Source organism: Garra rufa, chromosome 16 (genome assembly GCF_049309525.1).
Source record: "Garra rufa chromosome 16, GarRuf1.0, whole genome shotgun sequence".
NCBI lineage: Eukaryota > Metazoa > Chordata > Actinopteri > Cypriniformes > Cyprinidae > Garra > Garra rufa.
Window position 1 is genome coordinate 19,828,426 of NC_133376.1, and position 24,736 is coordinate 19,853,161.

The 24,736-nt window shown below is 35.9% G+C and overlaps 1 protein-coding gene across 1 annotated transcript in view; it reads left to right on the plus strand.

Annotated features, from left to right (window-relative positions):
- The first annotated feature begins 1,012 nt into the window (after window positions 1–1,012).
- LOC141288501 (polycomb group RING finger protein 3) overlaps window positions 1,013–24,736 on the plus strand; it is a 45,448-nt gene continuing 21,724 nt past the window's right edge. Inside the window, exons 1-4 of the mRNA XM_073820657.1 lie at window positions 1,013–1,128; window positions 16,660–16,763; window positions 21,428–21,545; window positions 23,795–23,891. Coding sequence (XP_073676758.1) covers window positions 16,749–16,763; window positions 21,428–21,545; window positions 23,795–23,891 — 230 coding nt within the window. The 5' untranslated portion in view covers window positions 1,013–1,128; window positions 16,660–16,748. The remainder of the gene's footprint in view (window positions 1,129–16,659; window positions 16,764–21,427; window positions 21,546–23,794; window positions 23,892–24,736) is intronic.

Sequence of the window (24,736 nt, forward strand, 5' to 3'; positions counted from 1 at the left end):
GGGAAGGTACAGACTTTGTTCATCACAATTATCAGCTAGTTTGAAACCAAATGTTGGTTTGTAGTTTTTGACAAATAATAAAATTTAAATTTATGAAAATATTTGATTTTTTTTTCTTATTTATATAAAAATTTGTAAAATAAATTATTTACTTAAAAAATCCAAATGAGCTTTCTCTGTTTTTAAAACTGTAAATACAGCTAATTAAAATGAGAATGGTAATTAAAAAGAGATAATAATTAAAATTAGTTTTTACAATAAAGTGAATATAAACCACACAGATCATGGTAAAATTATGATATTGTATGTTTTTCATTGAAGCTCATTTAAGCTCATTTAATGTGATTCATTCATTTATTATTTGTGACCCTGGACCACAAAACCAGTCTTAAGTAGCACAGGTATATTTATAGCAATGGCCAAAAATACATTGTATGGGTCAAAATGACAGATTTTTCTTTTATGCCAAAAATCATTAGGATATTAAATAAAGATCATGTTCCATGAATATATTTCGCAAATTTCCTACCATAAATATATTATATCAGAACTTAATTTTTAATTAGTAATATGCATTGCTAAGAACTTTAAAGGCGATTTTCTTAATATTTAGTTGTTTTTTTTGCATCTCGGCAAATATTGTCCTATCCTAACAAATCAATGGTTTGTTTATGATAAAGCCTATTTATTCAGCTTTCAGATGATGTATAATTGATCAGGGTCACATTTTATTTTATTTATTTATTTTATTTTGTATATTTGTATTTGTATATATCATAGGCTTTCAGTATATAAATACATAAAAAATTATTAAATACAATAATTATATATAATGTACTTTATGTTAATAGTCGTTATTAAGCATAATCACTGAATGTAATTTACCAAGAACCATGTAACTTTTTCAAATGAATAAAACATATTAAATAGAGTATAATCCAATGGCTTTAATCTTTCATGCACCCCTCCTCCCTTCCACAAAGTCTGCGCATGCGCAGTAGGGCTCCTCAGTGCGCTGTTTCGGCCTGTTTCGGCACTGGCCGGACATTTTCGCCTCTTTGTTTTACTGATAGTGGATTTAACTCGGATTCAACCCAATATCCAGCGGACCACTCTGGCCATAAACAGGTTTGTTCCTTTAAACTTGAACCGATTCCCGCTGATCATTGCACGTATGCGTCTCCCGAGCTTTGTTTCGGACGGCAAACGGGGAGTTTTCATTTATTCTCGCTGTGTTTTTTCCGCTTGATGGCAGCTCTGCATGGCTATACGTGCTGTTATATGTGCGGTCGTGCTGTATGTGTGTGTATACGTGTGTAAATGTGTGTGTGTGTATGGCGACGCCGGGCCCTGCAGCTCCTAACCGGGGTCATCTTTTGTAAGAAGGGAAAAAGTGTAATTTAGTGTAGCTGGAGTTTCATAAGCATGCACTCCTGTGTCTGATTACAGTTCTTGTGTTGGTCAGTTCTCCTCCTCTTCCTCCTGCCTGGAATGTTCTTGAGAGCTTCCTGTCCATCATAATCATCATCTGCCCATCTGTGTGTTCAAAGTTAGGGTTTGATGCTCTGGCAGGTTTGCATGCAAGCTAAAAGGAAATCTGGGCCAGAGGAAAAAGTTAAAGCCCAGAGGGTTTTTTTTGGGGAAGCATGTGCAAACCTGCACCCCAGACTCCTGGAGCAGGAACAACCAACAAGTCCTGCTTCATGTGTCTGGACACTTTAGTGAATGCTTTATGTTATAGTTGAGGGGACGGCAAACAGGATATTGTTACGGTATTGATTGAAGTATAGACAATTTTCTGTTGTCCCAAAGTTGTCCCATTAGATGTACGCTACGCCCCTACATGATGGACGTATTGAGTTGTCAGGTCTGGACATTGGTTGACGTCCACATTGATCTGGTTTTTGCTGAGAATTTTTGCTGTGAAATGTCTGCGTTCTGGCTTTTTAATAACATGTTGACCACTGAAAATAGATTAGTCCGATGTCCAGATGTACAGTATGTTGGTTTAGAGTGTATATCTTAAATATAAAATGCGTTACGGTGTGTTTGATCTAAGACGCCAGCTTCATGTTATTGTGTTTACAGTATTGCACTGTAAGGCCTTTCACAATACAATTTAGTTTCTTACTCTGGTAAATCTCATGAAGGCTTTCAAGAATGAGCCCAGGTTGCATTTCAACACACAAAAAGGTAAAAAAAATAGGGATTTTATAAAGATTTTTATTTTTTATTAAGATCTTGTCACATTATTTTCATGACAGTTTACATCATTTTGCAAATGCATTGTAGTAATAGCAGGTGATATAAAAACCAAACATTTTTTTATATTTTTAAATATGTTTTGGACATATTCTTGACGGGTTTAAAAAGATTTACACACTAACCATAGTCGCTGACATAACTAGTGAGTCGAACATTCATATGATGTTTCATTAATCCATGATTAATCGCTTAGTCAATATCATGCCTTTTGTGAGTGTTAAAAGTGTGTGATAGCCTGATGTTGTCTATATATGTCATCATGAGGCACGTGTTGTTTATGCTAATAAGTTTAAAAACAGTTTTATGTCCTGTTGTAGTACTGGCTGAAGATTGTGGCCTATGGCTATTGTGCAGTCCTCTGTAATGTGCCAGCAACAGTTAAGTGGTTTTCAGTGAAAGCGATGCCTTTCAGTTTGTCCATGTTTTTAGTGCATACCTAGAAAAGCGAGTTCTAAAACCGGTCAAGCCTGCGGTCTGGCATTAAGCAGTGTAGGCAGTTATTCACGTTGATGTGAAGTTATCTCACGTTAAACCAAATGAGTTTAATATTGAGCCGGTGAAATGTGACCCTGGTTTTGCTGAGGTGTTGGTTTACATTTACAATTATGTAGATTTGATCAGGTGAATTGAAGATAGTATATCAAAAAAGCATCTTTTGGTGCTAGGCAATGTGTGACTCATGAGTGTCACTGAGGTTTTTTTTTTTTAGGTTGATTCAGCTCTCACTTCATAAACTGTTAAATATGTCATACGTTTTTTTTTATAGTTTTGCTTTAATCACCTGTTCAGCTTCATACTTTTAAGAGATCTTAAGACTTTTTTTTAAGAGTTTTTAAGAGATGTGATGTTTCAAGGCTGATGTAGGCCAATGCATTTTTTTTCTTCTAAAACTGTTTTTAATTGGCATCAATCCAACATAGTTTCATTGGAGAAATACTTACATTTTTGCAAAACTCCAGTTACATACTGCCACTTCCATCTGAAATACACATTAGAGGCAGTGAAACGCTTCCTTTTCTTATTTATTATTATTATGATAATAATTATGATTATTGGGGTAGATGATCGATTAATGAAGATTCATTTTTCGTTGTGCAATACTATATTACGATCTCAAAACACAAGATTTGTAAATTAATACATTTTGGTTGCATCAAATAACTAGTCTCAGCGTCAGACGTCACGCCCACGGAACGTTGGCTAAACGTCTGATGCATATGGTACACTTAACTGGAAACACTTCAGGAATGTCGAAGTCGTCATCTGATTAGTTGAATTTGATCGGATATCCGGAACACGCGAGTGTCGCGTTTATTTTCGGTCCGCCGGGAAACAAAGCGCAGACTGATTTACTCGCGTTTTACTAAAAGGTGCTTATGCAGACGCCGTTGTTGTTATAAACATTTGCGACGTTCGCGAACAAATTACTGACTTACTGCTTGTTCTCCCTCTTCTTCGTTAACTTTCAATGCTGGTTATTTCAATGACTGACTTGTTGCATGCCAGTCTGTTGTTGTGGGAGCATTTCTACACCCCGAAACGTGACGCTGAACGAAACGATCTGTGATTGGTTGTTTGACATGTCGGTCAAACGGCCTTATGGGCGGGCCTTGGCCAATTAAAGCTGCCATGAATTCCAGACCTTCAGCCATCAGTCTCAAGGTCTGGCTACGCGAGACTATCAAATAACTAGCTCTGAGTCAAACCAGAATGTATTCTTACGCCTTCAAAATTTCTCACATTATCACAGTTTATTCGCTATAGTTTAGAAAATGGTAATAAAATATAAGAACTCCGAGTTAAACTGTGACAGAACAAATTCATCTACATAATGGCATATAACTTTGATAGAAATGCATGTGTAATGGCTAACTGTTAGTGTGACAATACTTACACAACTAGCAATACTTTGTTGACCAATTACCAAGGAATGCTTAATTTTGTTCAGTCTGTGGTGTAAAAAGGTTGCATTAGCAATTAAAGAAAAAACACTTAAGCAAAACATGATCAGGTCAAAGTGTCTGAATAATTTTTGCTTCCAAATATTTATTAGTTTTACTTAGGGCTGCACAATTAATCGAACGATGTTGTGAGGTGTGTTTAGTCAATGAAGCCGGTACTTTGATTAGTAGTAAATCTCCATCACGTGCGTTCAGCTGGAGCATTCAGAGGCGTAAATCACTGACAAGCTACGCCAAATCGCGCTCAAAATGCGATTTTGAACGTGATTTGGCGTAGCTTTTCAGTGATTTACGTCTCTGTGTATTAATTGCCGCTCCAGTTGAACGCACGTGATGGAGATTTACTACTAATCAAAGTACCGGCTTCATTGACTAAACGTGCCTCACAACATCGTTCGATTAATCGTGCAGCCCTAGTTTTACTGGTAGTCCACTCTATGAAGAATTTTTGGGTGTAATATGTGACAGTTTACTTTATTTTGCTTTCCTCACTTACATAAATGAATTATAGTGTCCTGCACACACTAGTAAAAAAAATCTCAAAAATTATATATGCTGTCTGAATAATTTGTGGTTTGACTGTATGTCTTTTCTGATGTGGTAAACTTGCTCTGTAGCTCACCTGGAACAGCAAGGTCCAGGGAAACCTTTATGGTGTGTTCACACGGGGCATAAGCGTCAACGCTTCCGATTGACTTTGAATGGGTGACGTCAAGCGTTGCCGCAAAGAATTGTGGATCCGTCGGCGGCGCTTCACTAGCGTTGCTCGCGGCAGAAGTTGAGAATTTTTCAACTTCTGCCGCGAGCAACGCCAGTGAAGCGCCATCGACGGAAGCGTCAGCCAATCAGGATCGCTCTATGCAAATACGGTGGCCAGGCGGCAGCCAATCACGTTCATCCTGTTCAAGACCAGCATTTCATTGGCTGACGCTGCTATGACCATAAAACGTCAGCCACGCCTTCCGTTTAGCGTTGACGCTTACGCCCCGTGTGAACACACCGTTAGGGTCGAGTTTATTGTTGGTGGTGTATTGTTTTCTAACGTGGTTAACCATTAACCTTTTAGCTTTGCTTACTGGACATTTAATTTCTGAACAGCTGTGATATGCACAACAATCAATGTAATAAAATATAATTCACATCTGTATTGGATAAAACTGAACATACTTTTAGTGCCACTCATAGGACATTACACACTGGAAGTGTTACAAAATATGCAAGAAGCAACCTTATATTCTGCAAAAATGTTGCCACAGGCACATTTTTACGATGAGCCTGGATTGTTTTTGTCCAGTGCCTTAGGGTATAAGAAGTCAGTGTATAATTGAATAAAAGCACATGAGAAGTTAAATGAGTACTTATTTTGCATAAGATTTAATGTCAAAATATTTTGAAACTGAAATTTCTGTCTGTCCCGTCTTATTTACCGATGCTTTTTAATATCAAAATTGACAAATACAGTTCAAGTCAAAAGTTTACATACAATGCATATAATGTTATTTTTTTATTTAGTACTGACCCGATTAAGATGTTTCACATAAAAAATGTTTACATATAGTTCACAAGATAAAATAATAGTTGAATTTATACAAATTATCCCGTTTAAAAATTTGCATACGCTTGAGCTGTGTTCTTTTGTTTAGTTATAGTTGTTCATGAGTCCCTTGTTTGTCCTGAACAGTTAGACTGCCAACTGTTCTTCAGAAAAATCCTTTAGGTCCCACAATTTTTCCTTGCTTTTTCAGCATTTTTGGGTATTTGAACCCTTTCCAACAATGACTGTATGATTTAGAGATCCTTCTTGATGTCAGCTATTACAGAAGGTTCAAACGCTCAATGTTGCTTCAGAAGGAAGAGCCGGGGATGAAAACTGTTAAAATATGAAGATCAGAGTAAATTTAACTTATTTTGTCTTCTGGAAAAATGTAAAAAAGTATATTTTGTAGCTTCTGGAGGGCAGTACTAAATGAAAAAAAAAAAAAGTGATAATAAGGTAAAATAAGAAAAATGAACTCCTCTTTATTCGGTTCAAAAGTTTGCACCCCTGGCTCACACCTTCTGTAATAGTTGCATGTGAGTTGTCCTCAGTGTAAAAAAGAGGTATCTCAAAATCATACAGTCATTGTTGGAAAGGGTTCAAATACACCAAAGTTGTAAACAAAGAATTTGTGGGACCTGAAGGATTTTTCTGTAGAACAGTTGGCAGTTTAGCTGTTTAGGACAAACAAGGGACTCATAAACAACTATCGCTAAACAACAACGTCAACAAAAAACCCCAGGTGTGAATCATTCAGGTAACAACACAGTATGAAGAATCAAATGTATGTAAACTTTTGAACTGGGTCAATTTTTTTTTAAATTCAACTATTGTTTTCTCTTGTGCACTATATGTAAACGTCTTTTTATGTGAAAGGTTTTATTCAGATCAGTACTAAATGAAAAATAACATGCATTTTGTACAATCCCCCTTATTTTGGTAAAATAGTTAACATTTTGCAGATTCTGCCAGGTGTATAAACTTTTGACTTCAACTGTATTTGCTGAGTAATTGACCTGGCCAGTATCACTAGTTTTTAGGGTTGTCCATTCCATGTTTTGTATATGTTTTATACCAATTTTAGATGATGACTCTCTATTAAAATGATATTTATCGTAAGATCCTTTGTTTTGGCCTAAGTGTACTGCAATTTCTACTCTTCTTTCATAAGCATCCAGGGTCATAGTAGGTGAATTCTGCTGATACACTTTTTAGTCCCACTTCCGTAAATGTGGGTCATGTCAGAGCTTGTGATATTTCCTGTACAGCTCTTTTTTTTTTTTTTTTTTTTTTTTTTTGAGATTTGGACTTTTGACAGATTTTAATTTTAAAGATGTTTTTGAAAATTGTCATCATTTGCTCACTTACCCTCACATTGCTGCAAACATATGATTTATTTTTTTTTCTGTGTGAGATCTGTAATGTTTATGATGCTACCAGTGAAAGTGAACATGGATGGATGCTGTCAAGTTCCAAAAATGACAAAAGCACACCATAAAAGTGTGCTAAAATCTTCAGAAGCCATATGATAGCTTTGTGTGGGAAACAGACTAAATGTAAGCCATGTAGACTACTTCTTAGTACTTTTATGTCTGTGTGTACATCCCTGCTCACTTCTGTTGTCCTGAAACAAGTGCTGTATAAATATGGCCTTGAAATTCTCGTTTCATGTTTTAATCAGGGTTTCCGCGTGGGTCTTAAAAAGTCTTAAAAAGTCTAAAATTTAAAAATCAAAATTTTAGGCCTTAAAAAGTCTTAAATTCGCTGTTCTAGGTCTTAAATAATTTTACACAGGTCTTATTTTTCCGATGTCCATGTAACGCTACCTCTAATGCTCATCTAAATTCTCTTTCTGTTGTTTCCGTGGTGTTGTAGTTCTTTATTTCACTATTCCAAATATAATTTGCTGTATTTAAACTACAAATGAGACCAGCATGCAATAGCCAATCAGCTTTCTGTTATTGGCGCGAGTCTCTCTCGGATTGTACCGCAGAAGTCAAATGGATTTAATTTTTTAGCTATGAGGAAGTGCAAGTTTAGCGATACTGGGCTTGGAAAAACTGAATATAGGGCTTGGCTAAGGCCAGTTGCTAACAACTGTATATTTTTTTCTCCCTCTGTGGAAGTTACTGCGTCTTCAGACAGAATCGCAGTATTTATATAACATTTCTAACATATATATTTATAAATCAATAAATGTATTTAAAACATTAATCTCACTTTTAATTTTGCAGTGTAAATTATGTAATCTCACTGCTAACAGACATTTAGAATTTATTGATAAATTCATAAAATAAATTTCAAAGGTACGCATACATTTCAAAAGTAAAAAAAAAAAATCGCTTCAGAATTTTTTTTTTTTACATCAGATATTTCTAGTGGTACTTTTATGGGGATATTTTGTGTGGAATAGTATCTGCTGATATGGAAAGTTCACTGTATATCGTAGTAATAAATTTAATTTATGACAGCCATGAAATTTTGTTTACTTTTTACATTAAACACATTAAATATCACATATGCATGTAATATAATATCTATTTCCATTACAGGTTTAGGTCTTAAATTTCATATAAGGTGGTATTAAAAAGGTCTTAAAAAGTCTTAAATTTCACTTGTTCATATCTGCAGAAACCCTGTTTAATAAATAAGAAATGAGAGTAAATGATAACCTTTTTGAGTGTGAACCAAATGTATTTTATATGTGAACCAGGCTTAAAGGGACACTCCACTTTTTTTGGAAATAGGCTCATTCTCCAATTCCCCCCGAGTTAATAAGTTGATTTTTACCGTTTTGAAATCCATTCAGCCGTTCTCCTGATCTGGCGATATCACTTTTAGCATAGCTTAGCATAGATCATTGAATCCTATTAGACCAATAGCATCACGTTCAAAAATGACCAACGAGTTTCGATATTTGTCCTATTTAAAACTTGACTCTTCTGTAGTTATATCGTGTACTAAGACCGGCAGAAATGCAAAGCTTCAATTTTCTAGGCTGATAAGATTAGGAACTACACTCCCATTCCGGCGTAATAGTCAAGGAAGTTTGCTGCCGTAATAAGGCTGAAGCAGGAGCAGTAATACCACGCAGCACATGTGCAAATGCTAAACTAGCTGGGAACTCATTTCTGATAATACTCCGCCTGCTTTGGCCATATTACGGCAGCAAACTTCCTTGACTATTACGCCGGAATGGAAGTGTATTTCCACCGGTCTTAGTACACGATATAACTACAGAAGAGTCAAGTTTTAAATACAACAAATATGGAAACTCGTTGGTCATTTTTGAACACGATGCTATTGGTCTAATAGGATTCAATGATCTATGCTAAGCTATGCTAAAAGTGATATCGCCAGAACAGGAGAACGGCTGAATGGATTTCAAAACGGTAAAAATCAACTTATTAACTCGGGGGGAGTTGGAGAATGAGCCTATTTCCAAAAAAGTGGAGTGTTCCTTTAATCAAGAGCTGATAAAAAGTGTCATGTGCATGTTGTGGTACTATCATTGCACAAGAAGAACCTTAAGTGACAACCTCTGGGTTTTCTAATACTCACACTCGTAGGCAGGAAGTGAATCAGAGTATTTGCTCAAAGTTCTCCCCGTATGATGTTGTCAGTCTTTCAGGATACAGTCTCTGAATTACACAAGAGTCAACATGCTACTTGGGTGCTTCATGTGTACTTTATCTCAAGAAGACAACCTTCAAACTCTCTGTGTGATTACATTCTGGAAGACAAACAAGATTTAAGGCAATGTAGAATTTCCTCCTATAGCCTGTAAAACTGGCGAATGTTTTTAGAGAGCTGAACAATGCATTCCTTGTTAAGAGATTTCATGCAATAAGCTGATGAACTCAGATTAAGTGTGATTTTGAGGTTTTTAATGAGGTTAACTACTGGAATTTAAAAGATATGGGATTTTACTAATTCGTGCCTTCATGTCTGATGAACTTATTAATTTTTCAGTGGTGATGCTTTCAGATCTGGGTCAGTGTTGCAAAGGTCACTCTTCTTTAGTAGATGTACAGCAAGATACGTCTGATAAGGAATTATCTGTTAAGAACAAACTGATAGACTGTTGAATTATTTAAAATGAATGCACATCCTAATGTGTTGTAATGGGGCCACATCTACACTTGCTTATCTCAAGAAAAATATTTTTGCTAAATGGCTTGTGTGTTGAAATACTTTTCACACCATTGATTCTGATTAAGCAGTTAAACTAGAAATTGTGGCTTGGGTCATTTCCAATTGGCTACTGGAGTAACAAGGTTCAGTTTGTTTGTGTAAGACAGTTATGTTCTAGCTGGACTTTCATAGAGCTGCTTAAAATACTGTAGGTTTCTAGAGGTATTTAAAATAGTTTGTCCTAGTTTTTCATCAGTCTGACTTCCTAGACCAGTGTCTTTGTCTTTTCTGGTTCTTTTTGTTATGGTATGAATTTTTTGAAAACTTCGGAATGGTTTTTGGGGATTTATACTGTAATGTGATTTGATGTGCACTGATAAATTGTCATTTCTGGTCACAAACAAAAGTTTACACCCCCCTTTCAGAATCTGCAAAAGGTTAATTATTTTACCAAAATAAGAGGGATCATACTTTTGTGAAAACGTTTGAACTGAATGAAGATGTGCACATTTTTCTTATTTTGTCTGAATATCATTTTCATTTAGTACTGCCCTTCAGAGGCTACAGAAGATAGTTACATGTTTACTAGAAAACAAAATAAGTTAAATTTACCCTGAAATTCAAATACCCCTCGGCTCTTAATGCATGGTTTTTCCTCCTGAAGCATCAGTGAGCGTTTGAACCTTCTGTAATAGTTGCATATGAGTCTCTGTTGTCCTCAGGGTAATACGATTGTTCTCAAAATCATGGTCTTTGTTGGAAAGAGTTCAAAATACACAAAATGCTGGAAAACCAAAGAATTTATTGGACCTGAAGGGCAGTACTAAATGGAAAAAAAAAAAGATATTTAGGCAAAATAAGAAAAATGCACACCTTCTATCTGTTCAAAAGTTTTCACCCCCGGCTCTTAATGCATAGTTTTTGCTTCTGGAGCATCAGTGAGCGTTTTAAGCTTCTGTAATAGTTGGAGATGAGTCCCTCAGTTCTCCTCAGTGTGAAAAGATGCATCTCAAAATCATACAGTCACGATTGGAGGGTTCAAATACACAAAAATGCTGAAAAAACAAAATTTGTGGAACCTAAAGGATTTTTCTGAAGAGCAGCGGGGAGTTTAACTCTCCAGGACAAACAAGGGGCTCATGAACAACTATCATTAAAAAAAAACAAAAAAACAAAACAAAAAAAACACAGCTGTGGATCATTCAGGTAACAACACAGTATTAAGAATCAAGGGGATGTAAACTTTTGAACGGGGTGAGTTTTATAAATTCAACTGTTATTTTCTCTTGTGGACTACATGTAAACATCTTTTATGTGAAATATCTTATTCAGGTCAGTACTAAATAAACAATAACATGCATTTTGTATGATCCCTGTTATTTTGATAAAATAATTAACAATTTGCAGATTCTGAAAAGGGGATGTAAACTTTTGACCTTAACTGTAATTGGAGAAAGGGTTCAAATACACAAAAATGCTGGAAAACCAAAGAATTTGTTTGACCTGAAGGGCAGTACTAAATGAAAAAAAGAAAAGAAAAAGATATTTAGGCAAAATATCTAAATATCATATATCATACAGCTGGCACAGCTAGATACTAGTTAGCATCTGGATAATAATGTAATGCTTGCGCTTTACTTAAAAAAAGCACCTTAACTATTTTTTTGGCCATAGTACTATGGTCTTGAAAGTACCTTGGACTACGGTGCAAATTTTAGTATTCAATCACTCATCATATCAAAGCATCATGTTTTTACAATCTGATATCAATGCTGTTCCACGGTACCACCACTGTGTTTTTTTTTTTTTGTAAGGGTTTATTGAATTTGTCATTTAATAATTCATTAGGCCAGGTGCTCTTGCACTCTGAAAAGCGGTATTATCAGGTTGCTGAATGACATCAGTAAATCTCAATTGTTCAGCAATCTTATAGTAGACCGTAGAGTCGCTCCCAGCTCCTCCAACAGACCCGACACTCCTCAATTGATGATTTTTTTTTAGCACCAGGCCATAAAAGACTGTTTGTAACAAGCGTGAACCACTATTTTTGTCTGATTGCCGGGCCGTGTTCATTTAAGCGTTGGGGTCACACACAAACCCATTTTTCCACAGACAAAACTGCTCCGCTTAGTAAGTCTGTCATACTGTGGCGCCTCATTAGCTCCTCACAGAGCGCTTCATACAGCTGGCAGCGTCTGTGTGCCCGGCCGTCTCCCAGAGCACTTCAATAGCCGCTGACGGATAACAGCGGATCCTTTGTAGCAGCAAATGTGTGAGAAACTGGGCGAAAGGTGTTAGTGCTGGACACTTTCTATAAAAACGCTTGACACACCCTGTTATGAAAACCATATTCACCTGTGGCACAAGTGACGCCCTTTCTTTAGGGTCAGATCAGGTCATTGCCTATGACCACTTGCTCGAGTGCTGCCCATTCGTCAAGGAAGTTTCTGTTTGTAAACCTTGCTGTGTGTCCTGGGCGGACATAGGTTTTGGTTTCTCTTGTAGAAAGCTCGAGCCGATATTGAATTGGTGATAATCTTTGACTGCATGTGTAATGGAGAGCTGTGTCTGAGAGGTTTAAACTGCCGTCAGGTTTATTCTGCTGCGCTGTTTAAAATGCCTGGTTTATTTGACTTCTTTTTAATATCAAATAGTTTTGCTTCATGAGGTAAATGTACACATTGGTCTGGTGTAAACCTGAGTAAGTTTTGTGTGGTACAAAAAGGAAAATAAATCACACTCCTCTTTTTCAGTGACGGCTTGTCGTGAGCAAATCTGTCTAGCTCCTATAAACTTGTGCTGCATAATGTTTTTCATTATGATAAGAACACAACATAACACGCTGACCTTGGCCATAGTCAGTGTCGTCGTACAGAAAAGAGAAGTGTGAAATTTGCCCTTTTGTATTCAAAATACAAGATTATGCATTTGAAATAGCATGAGCAAAAGAAAACAAACTGTTTCAGGTGAACTTTTTTTAATGTAAACTAAATATCATTTTTACAGAAAGAAAAATGCAGTAAAACGCTGTTAATTGCTTGACTGTAAGTTATCATAAAATGTATAGTAAATAATTGTAAATTGTTAAAACTTTATATGGTTTTCACAAGTAATAAAAACATGAATTACCACATAAATTATGCTTCAAACAAACAAACAAACAAAAAAAGTGAAAGGTAGGGCTGGGAATTGACAAATTTCATGATTTGATTTGATTTCTATTTACAAGCTTGTGAAGTGATTCTGATTGCAATTTGATTTGATCAAGTATAGTAAAATTTTCCCAAGGAAAAAAACTCAACTAATGCTGAAAATAATAGTTGAATTTATAAAAATGACCCTGTTCATAAGTTTACATACACTTGATTCTTAATACTGTGTTGTTACCTGAATGATCCACAGCTGTGTTTTTTTGTTTTGTTTAGTGATAGCTGTTCATGAGTCCCTTGTTTGTCCTGATCAGTCAAACTGCCTGCTGTTCTTCAGAAAAATCCTTTAGGTTCCACAAATTCTGTGTTTTTTTTAGCATTTTTGTGTATTTGAACCCTTTCCAACAGTGACTGTATGATTTTGAGATCACCTTTTTACACTGAGGACAACTGAGGGACTCATATGCAAGTTTTTAACCCCTGGCTCTTAATGTTTTGTGTTTCCTTCTGAAAAATCAGTGAGGGTTTGAAACTTCTGTAATAGTTGCATATGAGTCCCTCAGTTTTCCTTAGTGTGAAAAGGTGGATCTCAAAATCATACAGTCATTGGAGAGTCCATTAGAAAAGGAACAAATACACAAAAATGCTGACAAAACACAGAATTTGTGGGACCTGAAGGATTTTTCTTCACAGTGGGTAGTTTAACTGTTCAGGACAAACAAGGGACTCTTGAACAACTATCACTAAACAAAACAAAAACAAAAACACAGTATTAAGAATCAAGCGTATGCAAACTTTTGAACGGGGTAATTTTTATAAATTCAGCTATTATTTTTTCTTGTGGACTATATGTAATGTCTTTTATGTGAAATATCTGATTCAGGTCAGTACTAAATAAAAAAATAACATGCATTTTGTATGATCCCTCTTATTTTGGTAAAATAATTAATTTATTTTGCAGATTCTGCAAGGTATGTAAACTTTTGACCTCAACTGTTAGAGTCAGCTGGTACTACTACATTATAATATTAGGGGCTAAAATGAATTAATTTGTATACAAACACTTAAAACACCTACATTAAAGTTTTTATAATAATGAAGGTACATTTACATAATTGTATTTCTACTTCAATTAGTTTTTTTATATATTAAACATTTAGATGGTAGCTTTCATAAAAACTTAACAGATTAATTTAAACACTGAAGAAACGTACAAATTATAATGAAAGTTATATGGAGCATATATTTAGCAAATTCTTTCTCAAGTTAATTTTTCACCAAGTCACCAAATATGTTTTTTTTTCTGAAGTGAATGTGACAAGCTGTTATATTGGCATCATTGAAACATTGAGCGATTACATGAGACAGGATATGGATTTCTTTTCTTTTTTCTTTCTTTTAACATACCTTCGAACATTCATTCATGTTTATTTTTTTGTATAACTGGTATTAAAGTGGAGGAGATGATCAGTTTACATGTGCTCCGTGCTGTTGCTTCTCTTGAACTAAGGCACTACAGAGATCTGTCACTCCACCAAAAAACAGCACCGAAACTGTGTTTATTGTTTGAATACTGTAGTGAAATAGACAGAATATGAAACCAGAGACCGTTGTTTAATTCAAAATAACAAATCACAAAACTTATTGTGATTTATTGGATGGGAGATGTGCTACAATGTTCCATTCATTTGGCTAAATAAAAACAGGCTAGAATAATCGATTTTTGGCCATTTAAGGATCAATATAGTTTTGTAAAAATGAGAATTAAAATCGAGAAATAAATCAATATTTTTTTACCCAGCCCTAGTAAAAAATGTTTCCATTATAAATTCCTTTGTGACATTGAATATGATTGTTTCTTTCTGCTTATTTTTGTAAGTTACAGTGTTTTGTAATTTTTTTTGTTTTAAATTTTGCACTAATTTAGTGTTGTTGTTGTTATTATTAGCTGTAATATTACGTATTACTTATTAGCTGTCACTATGTTTTAGAGAGAATTTTACACAATGTTTACTCAAAATTTACACCAAAATATTTGAAAACAATGTGTGCGTAACCTATTGACTAATGTTGGTAATTTCAAAATAACCAATATTGGTCAATTAGCCTGGCTGACCTGTGTGTGTGTATACAAACACATCAGTTTCATTCACCCAAATTTTAGTGTAAATTCATACTGATAGTGAACATATTGCTGTTTGGCTGAGGGTGTTTTTTGTCTTGTGGTTCTGAGTGTTCTGAGCTTGGGTTTAAGTTTTTTTTTTTTTTTTTTAAATATTTGCATCATGGTTGCTAGTTCTCTAAAATTTCTTATCTGGAATCTTGTTTGTCATGATAACACACATGTTTGGTTTTGTTCTTTTGTTTTCTGAGTACTTTGATGATGATAAAATGCAGGGTGTTTACTTCAGTCGGTTCAATGATAAGAACATGACAAAACATATAATCTCTGGTCAAAGTCTCAAAAGTGTTTTCACAGTGTACAGTTGTGTGTATGTTCAGTTTGGCTTTGCTCTAAGCGGTACAGCTGCGATGCGATGGTTCCCAGTCACGGCTCAGTTCCTGTACAACCCCTAGTGTGATGGTTTTGCTCCAAACACAAACTAACAATTGATTCAATTTGCACCAATGTCAGTTTGGTCCTTCAAATAGTGGAAGCAAATGTTGGGACACTCTGTGTGGCAATGATCTAACTGTTGGTCATGTTATTTTAAAACCCACTGAGATTCACATGGCACCAGTCTGCAGGCTGTGATAGGCCCCGTTTCCTGTATTGTAAAGAGATCTGTTTTCTTTTATGTCACTATAGAACCACAACAAAGTGCCGCCCTTAGCAATGGTAAATTAAATTGCTCTTGATTTGTTCAGGAAGTTAAGTTCGTAAACTGGAATTTGGGAAGTCAAGTTTCTAAGTTTACAAAGAGAATTACTGAAGTAAACATAAAACGTTATTCACGACCATTTATACTTTTATAGTGTGATGTATTCCTGGATATTTGTTAAAACAAATGTGGGTCAAGCCTTGACTTTATCCATTGGGAATGGCTTGAATTTTGAAAAATGTTAGCTGTCACTTGTTAGTTGAATCTTCTAGTCTAAAATTGTTCAACTGTTGGTTCTGCGGTGATTCTGATGATACACACTTACTCATATCCTTAGATGACCTACATTCATGCCTTTGGTTTAAGTGCACTAATTTCACAGGCTAGCGAACAGACAGAAACTCCCAGGTTGGGAGTCTCTCTGTCTGGACTCAAGCAGGCCAGAAAGAAACGTATGTGTGGGCATCTTAGAGACGTGTCAGCCAACTGTAATCTGTATCAGTGAAATTTTCCACTGACATAATCATGCATAGCTATTTTGTAATCAACAAACATTTATCTTAAAGATGCTGCATGACCTTTTGCACCTTTTTACCCCATAGTACAGTTGTAGAAAACGCATAGGGGAAAAAAAGCTCCATGCTATTTGCAGTTTGGCTTAATTTTGAAAACGGAAAATATTATTTCCCGAAAACATTCTGGAAAGGCAAAGGGAGAAAATTGTCTATTTCCTTGCAATCTTTTTGTGTATAAGTGTGTAAATAAATAAATGCCTGTGTGTTTTTTTGCAGCTGTGTGAAGTGGAGCACAGGATGCAGAGTTAACACCACCCCGTGTCTCGCAGAAGAAGCCCGGCTGCCAGACCCTCAGCAGTAGACACATGGCGGCATTAGGGGTAAGTGAATCACTTCCTTTTGTGCTGCGCGATGTTTAATCTGAGTCAAAAGTACTGATTTAAAAATTAAAATTTGCTGAAAAACTTACCTTCAGTCCATCCAAAATTTAGATGAGTTGAACTGATTGAACAAATTTGGAAAAATGTAGCATTACATCACTTGCTCATCAATGGATCCTCTGCAGTGAATGGGTGCCACCATAATGAGAGTCCAACAGCTAATAAAAACATCACAATAATCCACAAGTAATCCACACGACTTCAGTCCATCAGTTAACTTCTTGTGAAGTGAAAATTATGTGTCTGTAATAGACAATATGTGTAATAGGGTATGTGTCGAACGTCACCTGACCAAACCCGGAAAACAGGTCTCATTGCTTTCGCTTGTCAGAGAACGTGTTAATAGCTGTAATAAATAACGGCGATATCAATGGAGTTTTAAGGTAATCAGTTAAATTAGCTGTTTTTATTGTGGATGTTTTATTCGATATTTATATATAAATGTTAGTGAAAAGAATAAAAATAGAAAGCTTCTGTATATCAGTTCACATATGTGATGGACATTGGTTATGATCATCTTTAGTGTCTGCTTTGAAGGTACCTTGAGAAAATCAACCTTATATTTAACAAGGCATATGCAAAATGTGTGAACCGGAAGCAACAAACCTGTTTAGCAGAAAACGGACGTCTGTTGTGCATAACCCCCATATCTGTTCATAATCCATAATGATGTTTTAAAAGTCCATCCCTTGTTGTCCTCTCACATCAAAATCCACCAACATATTTTTTATAGAACAGTTTTGGACTGTTTTAGATCTGTTTCACTCTTGATTTCACTCTTAATTCAGGCGAGATTACTTTTTCACTGGAAAAATAATAAATAGACGTAATTTTATGGGTAGATTTTTTTTCCCCCCTCTCTTGTTTTAGGCGAGATGACTTTCACTGGAAAAGTAATGGATAGACAATTTATGGATAGTTTTTTTTTTTAACTCTTGATTCAGGCAAGATGACTTTTCACTGGAAAATTAATCTATATTACTTTTCCAGTGAAAAACATTAAAAACATCTTGATGGATTTGTTTATTACAAAGATGCAGGTTTTCATTTCTCAAGATGTTAATTGATGGACTGGAGATGTGTGGATTACTTCTGCACCCATTCACTGCAGAAGATCTTGGGTGGCCTGAGGGTGATTTTCATTTTTGAGTGAATTTTCCTTCAACAGTCTTAAACGTTTCACCCAAAATTTTCCATTATGTTTTCTCTCTTCATGAATAGAGATGTTGTGCAGAATCTCCTAAACTCTTGAAAAAATAGAGGTGCTTCACGATGCCATAGAAGAACCTTTTTTGTCTAAATGGTTCCATAAAGAACCTTTAAAATCTTAAGAACCTTTCTGTTTCTGTTTTTTTTTGTGGTGAAAGAAGGTTCTTCAAATTATAAAAAGGTAGGAAAGACATGTTTCTTTAAAGAACCTTTGACCGAATGGTTCTTTGTGGAACCAAAAATGGTTCTTCTATGGCATCGCTTGAAGAACCTTTTGAAGCACCTTTATTTTTAAGAGTGTAGCTTCTTATTCTTTACAACATAAGTAAAATGATTTATACTGCTTCAAAAGGTCCAGTAAAAGTAAACCATATGACTTGTGTGCTATATTTAAAGATAATATTATTTTAGATTCTGAAACTTAAAGGCATTGGCAGTTCTACATTGGATTGCTCCCCCGGGCGAGACCCCCCCCCCAAAAATAAAAAATAAAAAAACATGACAAAAGACTATATTAATCTAATCTAAAGGAGGTACAATTAGCACCTTGGTTAATTTACTGCCTCAAATTACATGATTTGTCACGTAACTGAGTTATAGCAAATGGAAAATGTTTGTCTTTTAAACTATCTACACATATGTAAATTACCAACAGTTTTGTTGCAAAGCATAATTTTGTGGTTAATTAGATCTCGTGTTGTATACACTGCTGAAAAAACAATAGCACCCTGCCCAAAAATAATAGAAAATGTAATGGATTTAATGGTTATAATGGGAATTGTATTGGTTTTAATGGTAAGTATAACAGTGTCTGCTGGTATATGATTGATTCTGTTGGTGGGTGGGATGTTAAATCCTATTGGAAAAGTGCCCAAAACACACTACAATAAGGAATTTTGTAATAGTTTCAATGGAAAAAGTTAATGGTTCATAATGGTATTTAATAGAAACCATTAGAATTTCTGTGATGGTTTGTATATTAGGCTTTTATTGTGTTTTTTTTTTAGCAAGGTAAGCATAGCAAGCATCATAAGAAAGAAGGCTAACAAACCTAAGAGTTAACGTTATACCATTAATTAACATAATGGCATGAATACCTTCTTTTCTTTTTTCCTAAATTGGGCACCTGACAGCTTTGGCCATTTTCTCTCCATCGCTGTGTTTACTTTGTTATCGACAATCAACAGATTTATTTCCCATCCCCCAACGCTGTCAGTCACGACCAGAAGTCAAGACTAAACCAGTTCACCTCCACATCATAATCGTTTTTAATTACCTATTTTTATTAGCCATTTTACACAATTAAATAAATAAAAAATGTGCAAATTATTGGTCTGTGTTTATAATATTTTGAATGCAATGTGCGTTATTTGTAATATAGTCAGGTGTCACTGACATAGTTTAGCCCCCCTCCTTGTCCGCTTCATTTGGGAGAGGTGAACTGTACTATGCGCTGGTGCCCCCCAACACCCACGAATCAATAGATTAAATTTTGTGACTATACCACGAACTGCCGTGTCCTCTCTGCTCGCTCAGCTTCTGTGCGGCTCCTTCAGCAGCAGGGGCGGCACAGGTATCATTGATAATAGAAAACGGCTTAGTAGCACAGATGATTTTTTTTTCGTCCAAGTTCATGTGCCGCCCCCCACGTGTCATGAATAAATGGCGCCCCGGGCGGCTGCCCCGTTCGCCCATGCCTAAAACCGCCACTGCTTATTAAAGGGAAAGTTTACCCAAAAACAATTCTGTCATTAATTACTCACCTCATGTTGTTCCAAACCTGTAAGACCTTTGTTCGTCTTCAGAACACAAGTTAAGATATTTTTGATGAAATCAGAGCTTTCTGACCCTGCATAGACAGCAACGCAACTACCATGTTCAAGGCCCAGAAAGGTAGTAAGGACATTGTTAAAATAGTTGAATGAAATTATTGAATAAAGTTGTTTATTCTGTTTTCTTTGCGGACAAATAGTACTTCTCCTAGCTTCATAAAATTAAGGGTGAACCACTCATATCATATGGACTATTTTAACAAAGTCCTTACTACCTTTCTGGGTCTTGAACGTGTCAGTCGCAGATGTGTCAGGGTCAGAAAGCTCTCGGATTTCATCAAAAATATTTTAATTCGTGTTCCGAAGATGAATGAAGGTCTTTCGGGTTTGGAATGACATGAGGTGAGTAATTAATGACAGAATTTTTATTTTTTGGGTGAACTATCCCTTTAAGTTCATTTTGTGCTTGCTTAAAAACTGCAACGGTCATAACATCTAACAGTTTGTCTTTGCTTAGCATGTTAGTGACTAAAAGTTCTGTTATGTGACATCCATGATGCTTGTGTAATGAGTTCTTAATACTTGGACTTAACTTTTTTTCCCCCTCAGAATAATGCATTTAGACTCATGGGTAAATGAATGGCTTTGAAGCTCCAACTTTTATTGAAGCCCACTAATGTGAGAGTGTAATATTCACTGCAGCCCGTGGCAGTTCTCTGTCCTCATTTGACACTGCACTGCACTGATTATGCTATTGCAACAAGGCTGGTGGCTGAATTCATGACTGAGGTTCGAAAATATTTTATGAGGAAGTGCTATAACATAAAACACCTGTGGTTATGCCTTACTGAACACATTTAGCTTTATTGTGGTGCTAGCAGTGCTTCTCTTTTATCTAGTACACACTTTTCTGCAATTGCCTCAGTTCCAATCAGCTATAATCTACACACACCATTCAGAGTTTTTGTAATTGCACAAGTTATACTGATAAACAATGCACAATGAAACAGGGTATGCTGACTTTAATGTTGAAGTTTGTGTAATATTTGTGTACTTCATCTTAAGAAGAATATCAAAATTGTTTCATATATTAAAACAGGGATTTCAAACAGTCTCTGATCATTCTCCACATTAAATTTTAATGGATTATTTTGTGCAAATTCCCACTGGGTTCTAACTCAGTTTTTTCTTAAAAGCTGAATCAAAGCTAAAGCATCATATATCTAATTTTTTTTTTCCAGTAGCTGCTGGAGTGGTGAATAATCTGTTTAATCGGTATTGAATATGAGCAGCATGTGTCCTGACACGGATTGTACTTCAGTGGATAACGTGTCTGGTCAATATAGTTGTCTGGTTGCTTCACATGGGACGTAAACAAACCTAAACAAAAAAATACTTTGTCTGTAAAGTAGAAACTCGGATTTAGCTAAACGAAAAACACGACTTCACTTAAAACAGGAAATTTAACTAACACTTGTTTTTGACCTAATGGTAGGGTTAACGGGGTTGACCCTAGTGACCTATGAGATCACCCACCTGACCCCTGATCTTTCAGCCTGAGGTTTGCATTGTGGTTTTGTGTTGTGAAATGCTCTAGTTTCCCTCCCTTTCTTTCTTATCCAGAACCCCGAGATGTTAACCAGGAAGATTAAACTCTGGGACATCAACGCCCACATAACCTGTCGTCTGTGCGAGGGGTACCTGATTGACGCCACCACGGTCACTGAGTGCTTACACACCTGTAAGTGTCATTGCTACACCAATATCTAGTCTGTATTTCAGTTATAAATTACATTTAGAATCTGTATTGTCTACATATATATATTGTGTGCAGAAGTGGTGCTTTACCCAAAAATTGTGATTTGGCTTACTCGTTCATTTAACTTTAAGACTCTTTATTTTATGGACCATAAATGGTGAATTGTGAAGATTATCCCGGCCACTCTTGTTCTTATAAAGAATAAAAAAGTGACATAAAATGACACAAAAACCTTAAAAGGATCATAAAATTGGTCTAAACGACTAGATTTAGATTCTCTCAAAGCCATGTAATAACTTTGTGGTGAACAGACATAAATTTAAAGGGACAGTTTACCCAAAAATGAAAATTCAGTCATTAATTACTCACCCTTATGTTGTTCCTTTTTCATCTTCGGAACACAAATTAAGATATTTATGATGAAATCCAAGAGCTTTCAGATTCCGCATAGACAGCACCACACGTATGTGTCATATACTGACAGGGAAGAGAAGAAATTGTTGAATAAAGTTGTTATTTCTGTTTTCTTTGCGCACAAAAAGTATTCTTGTAGGATACCACTGTCACATGGACAATTTTTTTTAATGTTCTTATCTTTCTGGGTGAGTTTAGTTGCTAGGGTTGCAAAAATGTTTCCAGAAATTTTGGAAACTTTTCAGGATTTTTTGGAATCTTCCTGGGATTTTTGGAAAGTTTCTGGAAATTTACCGGAAATTTTCCACCCCTTTGCAACCCTACTGTTTATGCAGGGTCACAAAGCTCTCGCATTTCATCAAAAATATCTTGATTTGTGTTCCGAAGATGAACAAGGGTGTTATGGGTTTGGAACGACATGAGATTCAGTAATTATTGACAGAATTTTCATTTTTGGGTGAACTTTCATTTTCAAATCATTTTTCCAAATCGGACTGATCAACTCACTGGCTCAGTTGCAGTGATTAAAAACACACTGGAGGAGAAGATTATCAGTGAACAAATCATTTAGTACAGTTTTTGTGAACCAGGTTGACTGATTTATCAAAAGGATCTGACTCAGAATCTCCTTTTGTGAAAGTCATGTGGTACAAACAGCAAAAGGATGAGTAACAAAATAATTTTTATTTTTCAGATTAAAAGATTAGTTCACTCCTGAATTAAAATTTCCTGACAGTTTACTCACCCCCATATCATCCAAGATGTTTATGTCTTTCTTCAGTTGAAAAGAAATTGAGGTTTTCGAGGAAAACATTCCGGGATTTTTCTCCATATAGTGGACTTTAATGGGAAACAGTGGGTTGAAGGTCCAAACTGCATTTTCAGTGCAGCTTCAAAGGGCTCTACATGATCCCAGCCAAGGAATAAGGGTCTTATCTTGCGAAACGGTCGACCGTTTTCTAAAAAAAATTTACATTTATATATTTTTTTAACCAAAAATGCTCGTCTTACACTACGCCTGCGATGCGTCTGCGATTTCACACATTATCTTACTCCATCTTATTTTCTCTGTCAACTCTTCGAACTATCGTCCAACATCGTTTTACCTTTTTTTTGTAAAGGGTATTTGACTTTCTTTGCACGTTCGCTTTGTAAACACTGGTACTTCTGCCTTCGTCAAGTGTTATTACATAATGTGTTGGGCCGAACTAATGCATGACAAGTATTACTATTATTTGTTTAGAAACTGACCAATTGTTTTGCTAGGTAAGACCTTTTTTCCTTGGCTGGGATCATGTAGAGCCCTTTGAAGCTGCACTGAAACTGCAATTTGGACCTTCAACCTACTGATCCCCATTGAAGTCCACTATATAGAGAAAAATACTAGAATGTTTTCCTCAGAAACCTTTATTTATTTTCAGATTAAGAACAAACTGGATCAGGAAATTTTAATTCTGAGGTGATCAGGAAATTTTAATTCTGAAGTGAGCTAATCATTACACATTATGTCAAGCTATCACTTGCCTGTTACATCAGGTTTAGTTGCTTCAAACAGCAGTGTTTAAATTGAACACTAGAGGGAGCCATTGTGCCTCAGATCAAGAGCCTTTGAAAGCTCTTTAGTAGTTTGAGTCAAAAAACTAGAAGGGATATTTGTTTTATTTTTTTGCCTCTGGGTTTGTGCTGAGTCATTGAAACAAATTTATGTCAATGTGACATTCTTGTCTCTTGGAAATCAATATCATTGATGTATAATGTGATGTGTACAGATTGAATTAGCTTACTAAAGGTGTCTAAATTGTGTTTTGTATATACAGTCTGCAGGAGCTGTTTGGTGAAGTACCTAGAAGAAAACAACACGTGTCCCACTTGTCGGATTGTCATTCATCAGAGCCATCCACTGCAGTACATCGGGTAAGAGTTTACTGCAGTAGACAAACACGTCCTAATCAATGTAAACCCCAGAGCAGCCCAGTAGGGGTCCATCAAGGCACACCAGTGAATAGCGTAGTCTTTGAGTGCTGGCTTCTTTGCATGTTAGTTGCATGTCGTGCAGCCACGTGGGTATTTGAAGGTGACGTGGCAACCCTCCAGCTGTCTTTGTCAGAGGCTGAATTATTGATGTCCAGGGTGGAGCGTTCCTCTCCAGCACACACATCCCAGAGAAAACATCTGCTGATGTGACCTGAAAGTTCTACGCACTTCTGGAACTGAATTGCTCAGTGTGATGTCATTTTAAGGGCAGCAGCTGTGATAAACCATCGGCTGCAGGTTTACTGCAAATCCAGACTGTGAATTAGGGTAGAGCTGCCACATGGAAAGTCACGATTACAACTGCAGGTTTTTTTTTTTTTATCATGCAGAATTTTGCACCTTTTTGGATGTTCATGTTTTTTATGATTTGAAAGGAAGAGCCTGTGAAAAGATGTGACCTTTAGGGGTGCTGAGCATAAGCAATTGAAGCATTCTATGTCATTTTAAAGAAGGCACATCATAGAAAAAACACTTTGTAGACACATTCACAACACATTTTTGTAATTGTTTTTTAAAGGTCAAGGCTGCTTTTATTTGGTCAAAAATGCAGTACAACAAAATCTGACTAACCCAAACCGGTAAGACCTTTGGTCATCTTCAGAACACAAATTAGGGTACTTTCTGACCCTGCATAGACAGCCATGCAACTACAACGTTCAAGGCCCGGAACGGTAGTAAGGACATCATTAAAATAGTCCAAGTGGCATCAGTGGTTCAGCCTTCAT